Source organism: Polyodon spathula, chromosome 1 (genome assembly GCF_017654505.1).
Source record: "Polyodon spathula isolate WHYD16114869_AA chromosome 1, ASM1765450v1, whole genome shotgun sequence".
NCBI classification, from domain to species: domain Eukaryota; kingdom Metazoa; phylum Chordata; class Actinopteri; order Acipenseriformes; family Polyodontidae; genus Polyodon; species Polyodon spathula.
In genome coordinates this window covers 3,167,565-3,189,168 of record NC_054534.1, presented here as the reverse complement: position 1 = coordinate 3,189,168, position 21,604 = coordinate 3,167,565, and the positions used below count along the sequence as shown (strand labels likewise).

The 21,604-nt window shown below is 44.5% G+C and overlaps 2 protein-coding genes across 5 annotated transcripts; one reads left to right on the top strand and one right to left on the bottom strand.

Annotated features, from left to right (window-relative positions):
* The first annotated feature begins 28 nt into the window (after positions 1–28).
* On the top strand, positions 29–11,126 carry LOC121312646 (aminopeptidase NAALADL1-like). Of its 2 annotated transcripts, none has more exons than XM_041244361.1 (19): positions 29–981; positions 1,660–1,832; positions 2,170–2,291; positions 2,924–3,043; positions 3,376–3,568; positions 3,714–3,807; positions 4,079–4,180; positions 4,556–4,641; positions 5,106–5,225; positions 5,449–5,534; positions 5,763–5,826; positions 6,072–6,139; positions 6,312–6,403; positions 6,832–6,925; positions 7,347–7,428; positions 7,929–8,102; positions 8,450–8,537; positions 9,420–9,512; positions 10,081–11,126. In XM_041244361.1, exons 1-19 carry the CDS (start codon positions 788–790, stop codon positions 10,271–10,273), a joined length of 2,238 nt encoding a protein of 745 aa, XP_041100295.1. In that variant the 5' UTR covers positions 29–787; the 3' UTR covers positions 10,274–11,126. The 2 variants fall into 2 exon arrangements, with proteins under 2 accessions (XP_041100295.1, XP_041100307.1); XM_041244373.1 differs by having other exon boundaries at positions 915–985.
* A 178-nt stretch (positions 11,127–11,304) lies between these two features.
* On the bottom strand, positions 11,305–21,604 carry LOC121312354 (GPI ethanolamine phosphate transferase 3-like). 3 transcript variants are annotated; one of them, XM_041244230.1, is made up of 11 exons: positions 21,356–21,604; positions 20,559–21,046; positions 19,619–19,762; positions 18,143–18,266; positions 17,070–17,229; positions 16,552–16,734; positions 14,737–16,369; positions 14,001–14,204; positions 13,229–13,422; positions 12,501–12,571; positions 11,305–12,106 (listed from the first exon to the last, which is right to left on the bottom strand). In XM_041244230.1, coding segments are annotated over exons 1-11 (3,333 nt in total). In that variant the 5' UTR covers positions 21,358–21,604; the 3' UTR covers positions 11,305–11,976. The 3 variants fall into 3 exon arrangements, with proteins under 3 accessions (XP_041100164.1, XP_041100204.1, XP_041100227.1); XM_041244270.1 differs by having other exon boundaries at positions 21,373–21,604; XM_041244293.1 differs by having other exon boundaries at positions 21,419–21,604.

The window sequence follows — 21,604 nt, the reverse complement described above, 5'->3', positions numbered from 1 at the left end:
AACACAATAGAACCAAACACAAATATTATCAGTGGACTAGATTCCCAAATGTGCTAGGTGTAACAGATTGTACACATGTTGCATTATCCCCAGATTCAAGGAATGCAAACATCATCATTCTTTAACTGTGCAAGTTTTATATGATGCTCAATGTATTATCATAGATGTAGTTGCTAAGTGCCTTGGCTCATGCCATTACTCATTTATCGTGGAGAACAGTGCCTTGTTCAGAAAATTCAAACGGGCTTATAAGTGGAGTCTGGCTAATTTTAAAATATATTACATGTATAATTAGCATATGACCATTCGAAAACATATGTAACAACGCATATTCTTGTTTAACATTTTTATAATGATTTTTCACAAACATAAACATTTTTCTTTCCTGAAGTGTCGTGATCACAACTACCCCTACTTCATCCTATCTGCTGTAACCAGGGGAACTGAGAACGCCTCAAGGGGGAGCGTTGTTCTGGATAAGCATGTACAGGCCAGCTAAAGTAATACTTTTTTGCTGGTATTTAAGAAATACTAATAGCTTTATTGAGCACTGTAATCCTGGAGCTGTATGTATATCATTATTAACCTGAAGTTCAGCTGTTGAAAAAACATGTCAGCATGTTGTATCTTCTGAGGCTGGCTAATGAGTAAACTCTAATCAGGTGCGTGTCCTGCAAGGTCCCTATCAGGCGATGTTTATGGCATTCATAAAGCCCGCACTGGTGCTTTGCAGTGATTGTAGCACCTGCTGGTTCAGTCTGTGAGTTGGGGGGAGATCCGGAGCACAATGTTGAAGAAGATCCTGCTGTTTGGAGTTTTGGGGGCAGCGATCCTGACTGTGGGCATCCTCGTGGGGCATTTTGGGATATCGCAGGACTCATCTCCAACATGGGTGAAAGAGATGTCCCGGGATGTGGACGAGTCCCTGATTGAGCAGTTCATCAAGGAGGTGGACAACAAGAACATTGAGCAGAACCTGAAGTAGGTAAACACTTTCAGCTGCACAGGCTGGGCAAGCAAACTGGAAAACTCAAAATGGAAAGAAAATACATATTTTAATATATAGTCTGTGTAGTTCATACATTTAAAATATATAGCATGACAATATATATGTTTTCAATATATTGAAAAAGTATTTTCTTTCCATATGGGCTCAGTGGGCTACCAGGACTGATTTCACACGATCAGTCATTGCATTGTGCAAGATCTTTTGGGAGTCTAATTTCCATCCCTGATCATGTACTATATATTCGTTTTTGTATAAATAATGTATATATTCATATGATTGCAGTAAGAATAAAGGCTTCTTAAACTACTGATAATCCCTGTTGCTTACACTCTGCTTCTCTCTAGCTAGTAGTTCTCCCATACTTCATATCTGCTCTTATCTGTATTATGATATTCTGTAATGTGATATAATGTGATAACCAGTACTGTGATATTTTGCAACAATTGTAAGTGGCCTTGGATAAGGGTGCCTGCTAAGGAAGGAAGAAATAAATAAATAAATAAATAATACCAGCTTCTTCCCCTGTCTTTTTATAAATGCAATGAAATACTATGATAAGACACCACAAAGGGACCGCTGTATGTTTGGTCTCCAGAGGTGAACATGCTGAACGACCCTCTTTAACACCTGGTAAACCCCCCCCCTCCCAGGACTCTGGCGTCGGAGCCCCACATGGCCACCACTCCTGGGGATGAGAAGCTGGTGAAGTTCATGCTGGATCGATGGAAGGACCCCAACACTGGGCTGGATGACGCATGGAGACAGACCTACAAGGTGTTCCTGTCCTTCCCTGATAAGAACACGCCAAACAGCTTCACAGTAGGTAAGAGATCATAAGACCCTCATCTCACCTGCTTCCATTGTGCAGTGTTGCATGATCCTACATCGTCTTCTCTCAAGGGAAGTGTAAGTATTGAATGAAACTCAAGAAACGTTTCAACTGAAAGTATTTTTTAATATCTTTGAAGTTCAAATGTTTCAAAAGTTCAAGATCTGTTTCCATGAAAAGAGAAAATGTTGTTGGAATAACCCTTATTGTTGGTATTTTGTTAATGTTTTTTTGTATAAATACATTCTTTAAATAAGTTCAAGCTTAGTGACTAGCGCTCAGTTACATCAATGATGTATAGAGTCCGATACGTTTATTTTTGTTTCTGAAGTTTCGCCAAACAACACAATCCAGTACACCAGCAGGCTCAAAGAGAAGGCCTACACAGACGATCAAAATGACCCAGCGGTGGTGCAGCCCTACGCTGCGTACGCACCAGCAGGGCACCCAAAGGTGAGTGTGTCCAGCACTGATCACACAGCACCTCGCTAAGACCACCAACCACTCTCACTGAAGACCATTGTAGTGTGCACCCTTTTCTTGGAAATGAATTATTTGCATGATTTAGACAGTTTTCTTAAATATGTATATTTATTTATTTTTGTTGTTTTTTTAAAAGCTTAGCAGAGAAACAAAGGTCAGACAGTTTGTATGTAGAATGGTATTTATTACTTCAGTACTACATCAAAATCACAGAAAGAGAAAAACAAGAGTTGTTGTCAATGCCAAGTTTCACAATGTTTACCTTAATCCAGGAGCAGCAGGTTGAGTAAGTATAATTCCAACCTGGTTTCCTGAGATCAAGTTCCTTTTATAAAACAGAGATGGAACAAAAAGTATTGCTCCCCCCATCAGATATGGGTAGATAAGGGTATTATTCAGGTTATCATGATCATGAAATTATATGACAAAGGTGACCTGACAACTGGGGTTCATAAGAGACGAGAAGGAGAAGTAAAGATTAACTTCCTTATGCTGTAAATGATCATTTAAAGTAAAACCAATAATTCCTGGTTGTGTCTGTCTGCCCCGCGCATTGAGTGCGGCTTTCCTATGCTTGATTGATTTATATGTATATTTTTTAGGGAAAGCTTGTTTATGCAAACCAGGGGAAAGTCAGTGATTATGAATTCCTGAACAAGACCATTGATCTGAGCGGTACCATTGCGATCGTGAGGTACGGCGGGGCTGGCCGAGCCGATAAGGTAAGCCGCAGCCCTGAGCTCGCTGATGTACCAAGTGCTGACTGAATACTGTGCACATGTTTAGGGCTTAGAAACACCTGTGATACTGTCAAGAATTGGGCAGGGCAAACTCTTCTCCGAGATGAATGAGTCAGTAGAGAAAGAATTATATTTATTCACAACTCGCATTTAAGCCCCAGATCTACTAATATACACAATACTTACAGATGTTTACAATTTGCATGTGACAGCGGACACCTCACTCAGTCACGTGCTGTTAAATGGACAAGCTAGAGTAGAATACCCTCCAGGCTCTACAGTATAATCTCAACATGTGTGTTGCGTGTCTGAAGGCGATAAACGGAGCCAAGTTCGGAGTTGCTGGGGTGCTCGTTTACACAGACCCCGCGGATATTAACGATGGAAAGATGTCAGACGCTACTGAGACCTACCCCCACTCCTGGTACCTGCCCCCATCGGGGGCGGAGAGGGGCTCTTTCAATGGCTACTTCGGAGACCTGCTTACCCCGTACTATGCTGCTAAAGGTAACCGTGGCTCTTAACAGGAAGCACAAATGATTATGAAGAAATATAATGGCTATGGAGATATGCTGCAGGATATTGCATGGCTGCTCAGACTAAAAGCAGTGAGGCATCATCATCCCTCTGACTCGTATCTCTTGCTTTCCAGAACACACATACAGAATTCCAGAGAGTGACATCACAGGAATACCACCTATCGCGACTCAGCCAATCGGATTTGAAGATGCTTATGCTCTGATCTGGTTAGTACACCTCTACAGTAGTAGCTCCAGCTGTATGGTTGACGGACGGGTTCCTCAATGTTCTGATGGCAGCGTATCCTAACTGGTTTGGGGCCGAATGAGAGACTTCCAAGTGACTCCATCTGCACTATGAAGCACTAACTTAAAGACATGTGATCGTATAGTAAGGAAGATGAGTGGCATGCCTATTTAAAAGTGGTTTCACATCTAGGGTGTTTGGTAACTAGAAGACATTGCTCAGTATGAGTAACCCTGTTGCTGTTTGATTTAGTAAACTGGATGGTGAAGAGGCCCCAGCAATGTGGCAAGGATCCTTTAACTGCACATACAAACTGGGCCCTGGATTCAGCAGCACCAGTGCGTTTGCAAACAGGTACCCTTTCCTGTCTCATCCACATTTCTACCCCTCCAGAGTTTCAATATGCACAGTAGTGTCTAATTCTGATGACATCATGGAACCTACAGCATTCCCAAAATGTGCAATATTCACAAAAAACTATTTACTGTTATTATTAATACACCTTTATATATTGAGTCTGTTCATGTTAATATACTGTAGCGATCTCGGTTAACGCAGGCAGACGCATCATACAGAGCAAGGCAATCCAACACAGGAATATTGACTGTTCTTGTTAATTTACCTTTATGTATTGACTCTGTTCTTGTTACTATACCTTTATGCCTTCTGTATAATGTGCATTGATTCCCAAAAAACCGTGATGGGGGTGTTATTATTGCTCTTCTGCAGTGATGTTCAAGTGAATGTTTACAACAAAGAAGAGATGAAAGACTCGGCCAATGTGATGGGGGTGATTCGGGGGAGCGTGGAGCCAGGTCAGGGGTCCTTTATACACACCACACACACACACTCACAACATGCACACACATGCATACCACACACACAACATGCATGCACATGCATACCACACACACAACATGCACGCCTGTGCATACCACACACCCGCAACATGCATGCACATGCATACAAGCACTCATTAATGTGAGGTACTGCATGTCTGCCAATGTAATAATCTGTGATAACGATTAAAACAAAAGCTATACACAGAAGACTCCTCACCAAGCCACACATACAAAAAAAAAACATTCAAGTATACTCTTTATTCTCACTCCACATATTGCACGGCTGCTCAGACTAAAAGCAACTGGTGTGATTGTTATTTTAGCTACTGCGCTGAGCACAGCTGCAATGTGACGTTAAACTGGGCCACAGCTGCAGCTGAACCGATTCTGGTGAAATGAATCAAAGTGCTTTTTTAAACACGGCTCTTCTTCCTCAGACCGGTACGTTATCTACGGCAATCACAGAGACAGCTGGGTGCACGGAGCCATCGACCCGAGCAGTGGCACTGCGGTCATGCTGGAGATCACACGGGTCCTGGGGAAAATGCTGAAGGAAGGTACAGGACTCTCTTAATCGAAGGCTAACCAGAGCCTTGAAAAATGTGCCTCTTTTTAATTTAGCTACACATTTGAAAATATATATTTTGATATACATGCCCCATATTTTCATGTGAAAAAGCCTGAGGCTGAAACAAAAACAGGTCCCTTTATTGATGTGCATTGGTGCTGAGACTGACATACGTAGCGCTAACCTTTCAACACGGCCCTGTCTCTTACCAGGGAAGTGGAGGCCACGCAGGTCCATCATTTTTGGGAGCTGGGGTGCAGAAGAGTTTGGCTTGATCGGCTCAACAGAATATGCTGAGGTAACAATTCATTAACTGCCCTTTTGTTTTTCATTTGAGCAATAAACAAAACTCCAGCCTTTTGGTTGGAAAACTGACATTTGTTTGACTGCGTTTAGCCATTTTAGACTGTATGTTTAATCCAACTCTCCTGATGATCCAGTTGTGCTGATGCAATGATTCTCAGCTCTTCTTGTACGGCACCTTCACTTTAAATGCTCCTAGTTTGACTATACTGTATCACTGCAGGAATACTACAGCATGCTGAGGGACAGGACCATCGCCTATATCAATGTGGATATCTCTGTTTTTGGTAAGAAACTTGATTTGAATGCAATGCTGCAAATGCTATATTTCTATTTCTGTCATTTGGACACTAAACTAGTCAACTAGTGATGCCATTTCCTGTTCTGTTCTGAGATAGAGAAGACAGGCGTATGTGCCAGTTTCGCCTCATAATACGGAGCCAGAGTATTTGAACCCTGTGTTTGTCATGTTTTTAGTGGTCCTGGTTGTTGTGTCCTGGTTCATATTAATCTCTTTGCTTCCCTCCCGCAGCAAACGCCACTCTGAGAGGCCAAGGATCCCCCGCAGCCCAGAGTGTCATCTTCACAGCAGCCAAGCAGGTAGCAGCAGCAGCAGGGAGAAGCAGATGTGCTGGACGGTTACAGGGCAGGCTGAGGAGCCGTCTTTAGCTCTGCCAGGGACAGATGGCAACCATGACTGTTCAACTGCTCTTGTGTGTACAGGTACAAAGGGTGGAGCTAATTAAACAATTCCTATATTGTCTTACTCCAGGTGAAGACTCCTGGTTCCCAGACCACCTCCGTTTATGACAACTGGATCCGGTATTCCAATCGCAGCAGCCCCAGCTATGGGGTCATTCCCAGGTGAGCAACCAACCAAAGCATGGCACTGGCTGGAAAGCTTGTCAGTCATCAGGGGAAGGAAGCTGGTTGGTTAATAGCAGTAAAGGGTGGGGACAGTTTCACTCTCCAGGTGAAATGGCCTAAGTGCAAGTTTTCTATAACCTTGTATTGTGCAGGATATCATTGTCATCGTAAATACCTTTGATAGAACAAGTGTTTCAATGTATTGAATTGGTTTATTGGCTGCAGTGTAGCACCTTTAAGACACTTCTGTATGGCTGCAATAAATCTGAACAATGAAACATGTTTTACATTTGTACTGTGAGGTGCGTTTTTAAGCAGGTGCACCAGACAGGTCTTAAACAGACAGACTGGCAGGTTGCAGCATTGATGAGCTGCTGTGTCTGAGCTTCACTGACGCAGTTTTGCATTGCTTCTCTATTCTCCAGTCTTGGATATTTGACTGGGGCTGGCAGTGACTACGCTCCCTTCATGCACTACCTGGGAATCACCTCCATGGACATTGCCTACACCTACGACAGGGTAATGCACTCACCTCCACTGCTCTTCTGGGCTGTCGTTGCATTTCACATGCATGCTTTAACAGGTTGGGAGTTAAAGAGAAGCTTTTTTAAAATCAAGGATGTTTTCTTACATCACAATTATTTTTGTAAAAACATGTAAATATGTATTTAAAAAAAAAAAAATTGAAGTATATTAAAAATGTAATAATATGATAAAATAGGATTTTACCCCAAGTTTCCTGTGTCTGTGTATAATTAAATACATTATTTTATGTCTAAATATATCCAGAGTTTTACTGGAAAGCAGTATAATAATAATAATAATAATAATAATAATAATAATAATAATAATAATACTCAGAACCGTGATCCTCTATGGGTGAACGAGCAGTTCTCAATATTGTTTAATATTAAAATATAGGATTTCTTTCCCCTTGTAGAGTAAAACCAAAGCCCGAATCTATCCTGCCTATCACACTGCCTATGACACCTTCGACTACACTTCCAAGTACATAGACCCAGGTATGCGAAAGACTTCACATTTCAATTACTATGACTCTGTATTTAAAATAAACTATGGCTATTTTCATGTTTATAATCTCCAGTATTACTGTAAAATAAAATGTTTTGAATTACTTTTTTTTATTTTAGTTGTGAATAGCATTTAGTCTTATCCAGGACCCCCCCTGGATTACAACTAGCATTAAGAGCAACTGCAGTTGGTCTGATCAATGTACACCCCCCTGGGATTAGCACCCCAGGAATATTAGAGCATTTTACAGCACTGTGAAATCACCTGAATTGCGTCAATCGCCTACTTTTAGGGATAATTCCAGGATATCAAACTGTGTAGGTGGTTGATGCAACCCAGGTGGATTCTGTGGCGCTGTAAAATCTCGGTAGGGTAGAGCTTGATCAAAACCACGCCTAAATCACTCAAACCTCTTCTGCAGTGTCTGAGTGAGGTTTTGGCTTTACCTCAAGTGTAATTCCGATCCGCTGTGTTTGATTGCGCTCACCAGGTTTCACGAGTCACCAGACCGTGGCGCGCACCGCTGGCAATGTGCTGCTGCGGCTGGCAGACAGCCTGGTTATCCCATTCAACACCAGCGACTACGCTGAGGCGGTAGAGCAGTACTACAACACTGCCGCAGAGAACTTCAGAGACAAGATGAACGTCGCAGGCATCTCACTGGGTAAGGGAGGCTGTGGGTTACTGGCACGGTGTTTCCTCCACTCTTCAATGAAGACAGGTCTAGTGCTAATGTTACCAAAAGAGAAAACTCAAGAGAGAGAGAGACTAAAAGACCGTCAGTTATATTGCTTAGTTGCTTGGTTCTAGTTTGGCTGTAATGAATAGGAGTTGAGACTGTTGTGTATGACATTTATCGAAACTGTTCTATCATTGCAGCCATATCTCTACTTTCCAAGCCACTTCTGAGATACATATTGTTCCTTAAGCAGCTGTCCTCTGCTGCTTTCATTAGCTATAGCTTTCATTTCCAGGCTGCTTAATGATATAACCTCATCTTCTTTTCTTCAGAACCATTAAGCGCAGCTGTAAAAAGGTTCCATGAAGCCACCTCCTTTCTGAACCAACAAATCCACAACTTGGACATGGCCAAAGAAACGTGAGGGCTTTAAATGTGATTTTTACATGATTATTGTGTGTACTTTTGATTTATGCATTCATGCAAGTCCTGGATTCGGATTGGACAGGTAAAATATTCCTGAAGTCTCCGTAAGCAAATCTTAGAAAATGTGAAATTCACGTGATAAATGGAGCAAGAATAGTTTTTAAATCATTGATAATGTGTTCGTAAAATATTTTGCCTGTTTATAACATGTACATTTCCATAGCTGACAAAAAGTTAATTTGATTGGATTTCAAGACTTTTCCTTTAGAGTATTGTTATCAAATTACTGTTCCGTTTTAGTATTATGAGATTCTACTGCCATAGAAGACAATATAAGATTCTAGTGCCATAGAAGACAATATAAGATTCTAGTGCCATAGAAGACAATATAAGATTCTAGTGCCATAGAAGACAATATAAGATTCTAGTGCCATAGAAGGCTTCACCTTTAAACAGAGCAACAGTGAAACCTGTTGGCCATACATTGGGTATATGCTGTCATTTTTTTATGGACAAAAAGACAAGGTTCAGCTTGGTTACACAAGAATAACAAAGACAATATTGGATGAAGCACTGGTAGCCCATATTATAAAATTACTTAAAAAGAAATGTTGAGAGAAAAAAAAAACTACTTTAATTTGCTCAAATAATTATTTCTTTTGGTCAGTGAATTCAAGCAGTCTGAAAAACATTGTGTGGTTTCCCAATTAGGCCTAATTTGGATTCTCTTATCTAATGCTAATGTTACTTGTGGTTTAGTGCTAATCAAGGTCTGTGAAACTTTTGTGGGTTTTGTGGCATTTTTCGACAGCTGGCAGGTGTGGGCCAGAGCTGATGTCGTCAGTTTGTAAATCTGTTTTCTCTTTGCCCTCCCAGTCCTCTGAAGATTCGCCAGATTAATGACCAGCTGATGTTCCTGGACAGGGCTTTCCTTGACCCCATGGCCTTCCCAGACAAATACCACTATCGGTAATGTGGCACGTGCTTTACTCATTGAACCTGCAAAGAGGCAGTGAACTAAACTAAGACCTGCCTGGAATAAAGACCAGGGCTGGCTCGCGAGGGTCAGACTGTAGCACCAGCTTTACACTGCTTCCAGATAACACTGTCTGGGCATCCTATGCTAATGATCTCCCACGAGCTGCTAGGAACCGGATGAGCATTGTTGGGCCAAGTGGTCTTCTTGTGTGGTTGGTAAACAGTGTTCTGTACAATGGCAATGCAATGGCTCTGTGTAACGGATATGGCACCAAAGTGGTAACATGTGAGCTAAAGACTTTCTAACCTATAAAAAATAACAATAATTTAACATTTTTGGGACTGTTCCTTGTAACACACTAATTTTTTTTGACAGTACGTTATCTATTAAGACTAAAAGCAGATTTAAAAACAGAGAGATGCAGTTTTTATAAGTTACCAACACACAAAATAGCAGGGATGATGCAATAACCAGTCATGTGAGCAACAGCACAGGAGCTTGTTCTACAGTACATATATTTGTGTGTTTGTTCACTTTCGTTTGCATGGTTCTTTGCAGACATGTGATCTGGACCTCCCGGTCTTCGGGTGTGGCCACTTTCCCTGGCCTGGCCGATGCCTTTGCAAAGGCAGACAAAAGCAGGTTAAACAGCGACTGGGAGCAGGTCAAGAAGCACCTGACAATAGTCATCCAGGCCATAGAGGGCGCTGCGTCCACATTGGAAGCTGCGATAGAAGCATCTGGTCAGTGACCTTGATGAGATAAAATGCTAACTGAGAAACAGACCACTATTAAAACATGTTTCCTTTAAATATTTCAATAAAACTCTGGTTTGTATTTGACAAAAAAATGGTGTAGCAAGCAGTTTCTTTTATGAGACCATAGCTTTTGTTCTTGGTGTCGCAGATAACAAAACTTGCACAGTGGATTGAAATAAGATAGACAGAGCGTCGCGGACAGCATCGTGTGATGCACCGTCACCACGAATTCTAACCCTGTCGCTGAGAGCAGGTTCAAATTTCTAGAACTGCTTGTGCAAACTGCTCCGGCTCTTTTCTACAGTGGTTCAGAGACTCACTTGGAGAATGTAGCCCTTGCGGTAGTAGCCCTAAAGCAGTATTAACTAAAAATGTAAGCAATTTTTTAAACTTGATACAGCTGCGCTTAAAACTATCAGTGGTTCCAACTCACTTCTAAGAGGAGGGAGCAGCTTGGTGTTTAGAATGGGGTTAAAACGGCTACTAATTTGACTGAATAGTTGAGGTAAAACAAAAGTCGGCACGTTAAAAAATAAATAAATAAATAAACGTATTTGATGTCTGGTGCAGTTTTTCTATTTGCATTGTAAAGCAGTTTAGTTTTAGTGGTATGTTATGAATTCTAGAATGGGATCTCAGAACAGATGTATAAAATAGCAAACCAGACGCAACACAACTGATTTGTACAGACGCTCTGGTGCTGGATTGACAACTGCCTATCAGAGGCACAACACAACGAGGGACGGCAATTGTCAATTTGTCATTGGAAGATGCATCTCTTTAATCCCCATCTTTCTTGTACAGTTTCTCAAACTGTATTTATCTTTCATATATTTCTACCCATCTACCTAAAATATACTTTGTTTAGTATTTTCCTTTAGAGAGCTCAGATAATTCATTAAAAAGGCTTAGTTTGCTTTTGTGATAGCATCACTGTGCTGAAGTGTACATATTCTTAGAAAACGGGGAAACATTCTTCCGTTTCGTTTACAAGCCTTTATTTCAATTGAAATAATCAATTACAAATGGCTAAAAGCACTAGATCGAATCAGACCATATAAAAACCAGTGAGAATTAGAATTGTTGGTTGTCACATGCTATCCTTCACCAAATCAACATTCGAGTTTATTCATTTTCTTTATTGTTGTCTTCAGAGTTTTGGACTACAGCAAGTGAATGATAATGCAAGCTGTCCTAGCTGATCAAACTCAGTTTCTGTTCAGGCCAATACACTTCCTGACCCAACAGAATCCAATAAAAAAGAGGCATCAACTGTACTGTGCCAGCAAGTCCCCGTCCCCCAATATAAATAAATAAAACCGTAAAAGAATGAGACAAATAAAAACCTGCTGTACGCCCTGCTCAAAGAGCTTCCATCAACACTCTGCTGAGAGCAGTTGTGTGTCTGTTCCCAGCTGAATCAGCAAATCACATGCTTTTTCTATATTACCCCCCAGGCCTTATGGAAGTTATACAGTGCTTTACTTCCAACCATGGAGCTGTGCAAACTGCCAAAGGAAAGCAAGTTCAAAACACACTCATCATGCACACACTCCAGGAATGTCTTTCCCAAGTGGCATGATGTCCCAGCATGTTTTTTTTTTTTTTTTTTTTTTTTTTTTTGAGTTCCCAGCGCTCCTCAGAACAGCAGCAGGCTGCCCCTCTCCGGTTCCTGGTCCAGTGCCTTGGGCCAAGGCTACCTGGAGTGATCTGGGATAAGCCGTTTAAACCAGTCACTCACTGCAGAGTCCACACGCATCACAAGCGCCAGCCCCAACAACAAACACACACTGGTCACGGCAAAGCCAGAGGCTTCAAAGATAAACCTTGACGAAGAGGAAACAATAAGAGTAAAGCATTAGAGAAGTGTGCATATTCTCCACCATGCTGTAACTACAAACTGAGACACCGCCATATACCTCGATTCTGACACTCTAAAAATCTTGCCAAGAAGAATGTCCTTACCAAGTTCCATTACAAGTGGTTAAATGGTTCTCTATATGCGAGATAAACACTAACGCCCACCACCATTATATCCCAGGCATCAATAATATGCATTCCACTACAGGCTACAGTAGAACAGTCAATGTGGCTTATTAATAAGATGAGAAAAAGCCAAGCCACAACTCCCTGGATATGAGGATATTTACCAATATATTCCCTTCCATCCCATGCCCCTTGAACCTGGGTAGAAGCCCATACCCACTTCCAGATACTCACTTTGGTGCAAAAATCTTCCAAACCATCAGATGTCTCCTCAGAATCGCTGCTGCACACACAGAGGCCAAGAGCTGAAAAAGAAAAAAACTAAACTTCAACTTAAAGCTATTTCATAAATGAAGTTAACTTCTGTATGGTAATCCAAGATCAGTCCTAAATCAGGGTGAAACCAGCCATCTCAATTTTAACATATCAGGAACTTTTTTTAAAAACAATCAAAAAAGCCGTGATGAGAAGCCCTCCATTAGAATGCTGTTCTTTTTTATACACAACACAATGAATATGTGCGAGACATGCATGTGTATATGGAAGAGACACAGTACAAACCCTTACTGTACTCCTGCTACTGTGAATACACAACTGCAGCCCCTCTATTTCACATGTAGATCTGTGACAAAGATTAACACTTGAAAACAACTCTATTAACAATCCTATTAAACAAGACTACTCGTTACAAGACTCCTAATCTGTAGTCTAATTAACTTTTACCTTTCTTTGGTTTATCTTAATTTCTCCCCATTTATTTTTGTTCTATTTTTCCCCACCAAAACTTAATGCATCTTTACTTTTACCTTTCTTTGTCTACTTTTACCTTTGTTTCGTCTTCATTCATTTCAAAACTATTTTAATGGGCAATGCCCACATGACTTGACAACCCATAAACTCTAAAAGTGACCCATTCCCACCAGAGCAGAGCCACGGACCCCACCCCCTGTCCAGGCACTCGCCTGAGCTCCGTGTATGAAGAGGTATCGAGCCCCGAGCTGCAGCAGAGCAGTGGAGAACCTGTCTGGGTCCTCTCTCAGCCTCATCTCCATCACAGCCTCCTCTCCGTCCTCCCCCTCTCCCGCTCTCCTCCCTCGCTTGCCTGCCTTCGTCGACTCGCAGACCAGGGGCCACAACAGCAGCAGGGGGCAGCTCACTGCGGCCGGAGAGGACAGGCAGATGCACAACATTTATATTCATTACATTAGGGAATTGAAAAGTATGTTTATAAATGCTCGTGGCTACCTCTAAATCGTTCCGAATGTGTTTCTCGCTCACTCTTTGCTGCGTCAGGTGTAGAGTCTTAGAGTGCAGGTTGATATTAGCGTATAGAATCCGTTGACACGTGTTGTGGTTTCAATATTCATTGTCTTGTCATTGACAATCTCAGTGAGAGTCTACACGCTTGGCAGAGTTAGAAGTGCAGTTTCTAGTAATATTTTCTAATGGGGACATGACTTATAATATAGAATTAGATGTGATCCTGAAGTGATCCAGCCATCTGAATGTTTCTATCAAATGGAAATGACTTTACCTTAAAATTAGCTATACTGTTTTAACTATTCTTATTTAAATACATACTATAAAACAATACATGAAGTAAGCTTGCTGGTGACAAGCTCGTGCAGCCACCTCAAAGCACTATACAATGATGCATTTTTCTTTCACAATCAAAGCTGTGAAGTGAATGCCCTTGCTCAATGTGTAAAACCTCTGAATGGTGTCACAGTGTACCTGCGAAGAGGATCTGTGAGGAGAATGTGTTGAGTGTGACCAAAAGCGCAGGGGCCAGGTGCCCAGCGTGGACCTCACTTAACCCCACAAAGGCAGAGTTCCACTGGATCGAGGGGAAGGTGGGCAGGTGACCCGTAGAGTAGAAGAACTGGGTGGCTGCCAAGCCCCACATCAGCACCGCAGACCAGGACACAGAGAAACATCCTGCAGAGACACAGCAGAGGAAAACACAAGGAGATGAAACACCATAGTGCCCATGACATGAGCACCGCAGACACGGACACAGAGACACATCCTGCAGAGACACAGCAGAGGAAAACACAAGGAGATGAAACACCACAGTGCCCATGACATCAGCACTCAACAATCAGGAAGATCTCAATTTCTAAAGCACTTTAATACCCTGATAGATTCACTGTACAGTGCTTTGAGCAAATCAGGAAAAAACATGGTCTTTTGTGATTTTGATGCATGAGCCTTATTAGCTACACATTAATAAATTCCACTGTTTAAAAGCATATGTTCTTCTGTTGATTACTGAGCTGTGTGCTGTAAACATTGTGCAGTTAATTAATCTACTTATATCTCAAGCCATGAAATGCCTGTACAATTGAATTTAACACTGATAAGCAATGAAAGAGGGTCACATTTTTATTGTGGTAAAGAGATCCTGCTATTAATTTAATATCGCAATATGGGGAACACTGCAGCTATGGCTGCACTCCCCCCCTCTCACCTGCACAGCTCCCCAGAGTGGAGAGGGAGGTGGCTGCAGAGTGCATGTGCAGGACGGCACAGGCTTGCAGGAGCAGCAGCATGAAGGATAGCATCAGTCCCTCAGGGTGCAGCATTGCCAGAACCAGCCCGAGCAGAGCCAACACCAGGAGCAGGGGGGCCGAGTACACCGTGCCCAGACCGTAAGCCTCCACCGTGGGCTGGCCATCGTCCTCCCTCCCCACGCCCTCTCTCTCCCCAGCCCTCAGCGACTTCCTCATGCGCTGGTAGATGTGCGGGATGAGGTGCTGGAGCTCTGCCTGCAGACTCACCCCAGTGCTCGCCCGGTAAGTTGGGGGCAGCAGGCTGGGCGCCAGCTCCTTCCTGGTTTTCAGGAATACCGTAAGGGGGTCCCAGCAGACGACCGCCACCCCCAGTCCAAACAGGACGTACACAGCCCTCGGGAAGACCAGCAAGGCCAGCTTGACCACCTCCTGCAGGTTCCCAAAGCCCTCGGCCGGCGCAGAGCTCATGGCCCAGTAGAGGCAGACAAACGTGGCCACTAAGGGTAGGCCGCAGCGGGCCATGAGGACAGCTGGGCTCCTGCTGTTCATGTTGCCGTAGTGGCGCATCCACCTGCGGACCAGACAGACCCAGGCAATGACGGAGGAGACAGAGAGCAGGTAGCGAAAGTTCCGCAGTTGGATGTCACGCAAGCCCGAGAGGGGAGTCAGGAAAGCAGACGGCTCGCAGTCTCCTTGCTCGTCTCGGCAGCCGTGGAAAGAGTGGGAGGCGTAGAGGGAAGCCACCAGGAAGCCCGTGCAGCCCAGGAGGGTCAGGCTCTCTTTCTTGTAGGAGGAGAAAGCTGCCGGGGTAGAGGGCTGTGGCGGAAGACACTGGGGAGAGAACTTCTGGGCTTCGAACGGCAGCATCAGCCGACCGGCCCAGTTCAGCTGGACAGGGATGTAAATGGCCAGGGTGCTGAGCAAGAAAGTGACCACCCGACCCTCCGCCACCACATAGCTGTCCGAAAAGAGGGAGGCACATCTGAGGAAGAAGATCGTCAGCGGAACGGAGGGCCACGTCAGAGCTGGTCTCCGTTCAGCGGCATCAGCGGTGGCGTTGAGTAAATCCGAGGGCTTGTGCGCAAAGACCCTGGTGACTTTCCTTCTGCTGAAATTCCAAAAGAAAGACAGCTGAGACACGAGAGCCGCCATGCCGAGTGAGGAGAGCACCTCCACTTCGCTCCCTGTGATGAACTGCCAGAGAGAAACCCCGCCGCCTGCCACCGTGCCAGAGACTACAGGGATCCACAGCAGCCTCCTGTACGAAGCACCAACAACGTCGGCAAAGTCAGAGGTGATGAAACACAGGGCACAGGCGGCCACCAGGACAGCGATGCCAGCCGCCATGCGTAGTGGGTGGAACCGTGCCCAGGAGGCCTGGCATGTCTCCCTGACCTGGTTCAGGTACTGCTGGAAGGTGGCAATGAGTGCCTGGACCCTGGAGGAGTGCTCTGGTCCACCTGCAAGTGGACCTCCAAACAAGGCCTTGTACTCTGTGGCAGCCAACAGGAACATGTCCTTCAGGTGGGCCAGTATCACGGGAGAAAGGTCCTTGTTTGCCAGCGAGTAGGTGTCCAGGTAACGGTTTACCTAGGATATAAAAAAAAAATTAAAAAAACAAAGTTTTACACAATGTTTTATTGATATCTGTTAATTCAGCAGTTGTTATTAATCGCTGTAAAGTTTGAGGATCCAGTGTTATTATTAATGCATCTATACTAAAATGAAAGATTTGGGCTTGAAGTGGAGAAACTGCTTCACAATGATAATACCTGATTAGCATTGATCCAGAGTGCCTCAGCCTGTCGGCGCTCCTGTGAACTCTGGTCCTCTGGGGATCCTAGTGCAAACAGCTCCACCATCACTTTCCCAATGTTGCTGTAGGGAATGGGAATACCGAGCAGCTGGGCCAGCGTGGGGACCAGGTCGATCTGGGGCACAACCTCTTGGAGAGCCTGGAAAGTGGAGAAAATGACCGGTTAACACAGGGAAGAGAGAGGCTGGGAAGAGCATAGTCTGTAACAATCAGTGGTAGGGCAGGCATTTTTACACCCCCAAAGTCATGACTCAGCTGCATCACTGCTGATTATGTCCTGGAACTGTGTGTAAAGTGTTTTCATGGCTTAAAAAGAGAAAGTGCTGTGTATTACAGACTGTGCCATACTGTACCTCTGTACAAAACACAGGCTACATCACAGCAAACAGAAAGAAAGTAAATAAAAGCAGTTCAGTCATTATTATACTGCACTGGAGAATGGCCTGCAGGCACACAGCAGCAGCGCCGCCTCACCTTCTCCTGTCCCGCAGTGAAGAGCGCGCTGGGGCTGAAGAGGAAGAGGGCCGCGTCAGTCTCTTTCTGGCTGTCCCCACCGTGGTCCCCTGTGTCCGTCATGCCGTGGTCCCCCAGAACCACCAGCAGGGTGTCATTCTGGAGCCGCTCGATCACAGACCTGCACAGCAACAAGCAGGACTCCTTCACTACTGCACAGTGCAGGGAGCACACTCAAACATGATTCATTCACTACTGCACAGTGCAGGGGGCTCACTCAAACATGATTCATTCACTACTGCACAGTGCAGGGGGCACACTCAAACATGATTCATTCACTACTGCACAGTGCAGGGGGCACACTCAAACATGATTCATTCACTACTGCACAGTGCAGGGGGCTCACTCAAACATGATTCATTCACTACTGCACAGTGCAGGGGGCTCACTCAAACATGATTCATTCACTACTGCACAGTGCAGGGGGCTCACTCAAACAAGACTCCTTCACTACTGCACAGTGCAGAGAGCTCACTCAAAAACGGTTCCTCCAGCACAGCCAGCACAGGCGGGATAACCCAGGGTTCTCCCTAGACACATGATACCTCCATACCACATGGAAGTAACAGTGCTTTATAATGCTCTCGTCAGGAGCCAGTTAAAAGGCTATGCTTTTTGACCTGTTATAAAATACACTTATCCTTCATCCAAGAACAACTTGATGAAATACAATGAGCTATATTGTGCTTTTGGTCTCATATCACAATACAAACGCAGTCTGTTTTTACACTGCTAATTAGGCTGTGGTCCAGTTACTTAACTTGTACCCTGTACTGGGAGCCAGTCCAGTAGATTACCGGTTAAGGACTCAAGGAGGTTTTGTGACCTTGTTCAATATCAAGCTGGATACAGTCTGGTAGAGGGCAGGAAAGCCCAGCAAACAAACTAATCCGTTTCATCTGATATTGCTGTAGTCTTTCTGATCCATGCTGCTCTATTGCAGAATGTTAGAAGACTGACTTTTAAACAGTCTTGATTTAGTGCTGTGTGCTGGCTGGGAATGCAGCATATCCAGTAGAAAAAAAAGCCTTTACCTGACAACCTGGTCCATCTGGGTGAGCTTATCAGCCATGGCTTGGTGGTCAGGGCCGTAGCGATGCCCACAGTGATCCACCCCCAGGAAGTGAGCGATGACCACATCCCAGTCACTGCTTTCCACTGTAGGGACACAACAACTCAGCAATGCCAAGCACCCAGCTACTCAGCAATGCCCAGCACCCAGCTACTCAGCAATGCGCAGCACCCAGCTACTCAGCAATGCCCAGCACCCAGCTACTCAGCAATGCCCAGCACCCAGCTACTCAGCAATGCCAAGCACCCAGCTACTCAGCAATGCCAAGCACCCAGCTACTCAGCAATGCCAAGCACCCAGCTACTCAGCAATGCCAAGCACCCAGCTACTCAGCAATGCCAAGCACCCAGCTACTCAGCAATGCCCAGCACCCAGCTACTCAGCAATGCCAAGCACCCAGCTACTCAGCAATGCCAAGCACCCAGCTACTCAGCAATGCCAAGCACCCAGCTACTCAGCAATGCCAAGCACCCAGCTACTCAGCAATGCCAAGCACCCAGCTACTCAGCAATGCCCAGCACCCAGCTACTCAGCAATGCCCAGCACCCAGCTACTCAGCAATGCCCAGCACCCAGCTACTCAGCAATGCCCAGCACCCAGCTACTCAGCAATGCCAAGAACCCAGCTACTCAGCAATGCCCAGCACCCAGCTACTCATGCACTGTAGAGTTTATCAAGGTCATCAAGCAAAAGTGTGCACAAGGTAGCAGTGCAAAATCTAAGGGCCATATGCTGCATGAGCTACTAAATTTCATAGTAGTAACAAAAGTGCTACAAAATTCTGGTATCTCCACTAAGGATGGTATCTTATACAGCCCTAAAAAACTAAGAACATTTCAAATACAATCGGATTCTGAAAACACATCCCTTTAGTAGGAGCAAATGGTGTGCTACAAAGGGATGAGCCTGGATTGGCCAAGCGGTCTCTTCTCGCTCCCAAGCTTGTCTTATGTTCTCATGCACATGCTCCTGTGAAAGAGTTCCTCATTCATGCTGCTCAATAAATGTTTCCTGCTAGTTCTGTAACATTGTCCATTTGATTTTCCTTTTACACACATTGATCGTTTCAACTTACCTTAAGTGCTACATAAACTGCTTCAACCAAATCTGCCACAATTTCCAGCCCTAAGTCGAGTTGCTTCTTGCTAGTTTTGAAACACTGTTCTTTCACCCAAAACATTTTACAAACTGCAGTTTAAAGTAAAGACCTTGATAAATGTTGTCCCAATTTGTAGTGTTTTTATAACTTTAATAAAACTGACAACTTCTAATTAGTGTTGAATTTACAAACATCCGGGGGTCTCTCCAAAAACAATCATTTCAAAACCAATCTTATTTCGCATGAAGTGGTAACTATAACTATCCCACCTCCTCTAAGCACAGTGCAGTGGGGGCACTCTGCCCTGCCCTGCCCTGCCCTGCCCTCTCCTGCACTCACCAGTGCTGTAGAGATGCTGCAAGATGCCATTGTCCACAGTGTGCAGGTCCTTCACTATGAAGGAGGGGAACGGCAGGGATTGGTGGAACTGGTTCGGGAAAAGGTTCTCCCAGGTGTCATCACCCATGAACACAACCCGCTTCCCTACAGGAGAGAAGAGCATGGAGAGAGGGCAGAGACAAACGAGTCACACTCACTCAATACACAGAGAAGAGCATGGAGAGAGGGCAGAGGCAAACGAGTCACACTCACTCAATACACAGAGAAGAGCATGGAGAGAGGGCAGAGGCAAACGAGTCACACTCACTCAATACACAGAGAAGAGCATGGAGAGAGGGCAGAGGCAAACGAGTCACACTCACTCAATACACAGAGAAGAGCATGGAGAGAGGGCAGAGGCAAACGAGTCACACTCACTCAATACACAGAGAAGAGCATGGAGAGAGGGCAGAGGCAAACGAGTCACACTCACTCATTAACAAGAAAACAAGAGCCACTGAAGCCCAACCACTAATTTGTTGCCCTGCAAAATGGGATCAACCCAGTCTTTGGTTTGGTGGAGGACAGAGTTAGACTCTCTACCCAGGGAGCGTGAGTATTTTCAAACAATATGCCTACACTATAGAGCTCAATCACAAAATGTGTTAGAAACTCAAAATCTATTCAATTCTTCAAAAAGCTTATGTATTGTTAGAGTAGGCTTGTCTATTTTACACACATACCGCGTATTGCCGTGATACAATTTAAGAGTTTACATTGGATGTTTTTGCTGTTATTTGCACCTCTTATTTTTATTACACACTCTAAAAAATAAACTATTGCATTTTAGTGCAGGCACACAGCAAGCTCTCCATAACACCTGTCATGTGCAAACCTGGAGCAGGCATTGCAATGCTAATGAAAACTTAGCATCTGAGACCAGGTGGGCAGCACTACTCACCATTCTGCCTAAGCTGGTGGATCAGGTTGTCTTCCTGGATGGCGTTGGTGCCGAAGTTGCTGCACACGTCCACGAAGGTGGGCAGCGAGCCGGTGGTAAAGCCTTTGATCCGCTGCATCGTGGTGGTTGGTGGGTCAGCCCTAAAGGGGTACAGCCTGGCATGAGCTGGCCGAGACGCCACAACCTCACTCAACACCCTCAGCTTGTTCTGAAAGGGTCGGGGGTCCTTGATCTCAGGGTCAAAGCGTGCAAAGTCATACTGCAAGGCGTCAATGATCAGGATCACTGCCCTCTTGAACCGCGGCTCGCTCCAGCAGAAGTGTTCCGTGTGCGAGCTGTCGTGCTTGCAGAAGGGCTCGTCTTTGCAGGAGCTGTTACGGTTCACTTCTACTTTCACTAGAAGAAAACCGCTTAGAAAAATCCAGGTGCCCACATAAAACAGCAAGCAGATCCAGAGGAGGAGAGCCAACACAGGAACCCTTTTCATCCTGGAACAAAAAGAACCAATCAGGCTACTGCTTTCTTTACAAAACCTTAACCTCGCTACTGCAGGAACTAGTACTAACATGCACACATGCTAGGGCTACGTCTGTCTCCATTGTGTTTTCCCTTAAAACAGTCAGTAGGCTATATATTCAGTTATATCAAAACATCATGCTAATCAAAACTATGTGAACTGCATTTCAAGCCGCGCCAGTGCAAGCTGGCGGTGTTCATGTTTTGATCATTCTCTTCTGATAGATATCCTCAAACACCTAGAAAGCCTAGAAGCTGTACTTTTGTACTTTTCTTCTTACATGAAATCTTCACTCACTCTCTCTCCGTGTGTCGTTACTGTTGTTGAAGTTCAGCAGACTGACCTTGCAAACGTCCCCCTTCAAACACGCTCCCTCCAACGCCCTTGTCACATCTGACATGAAGGTCCTGCCGCACCTTGACAGCACTCAGGCAGCACTAAAGACAAATGGACAACAGTACGCAGGAACCCTCCCCACTCTCATTCAAACAGACTCATTTAAACACGCACACACACACACAACGTACAC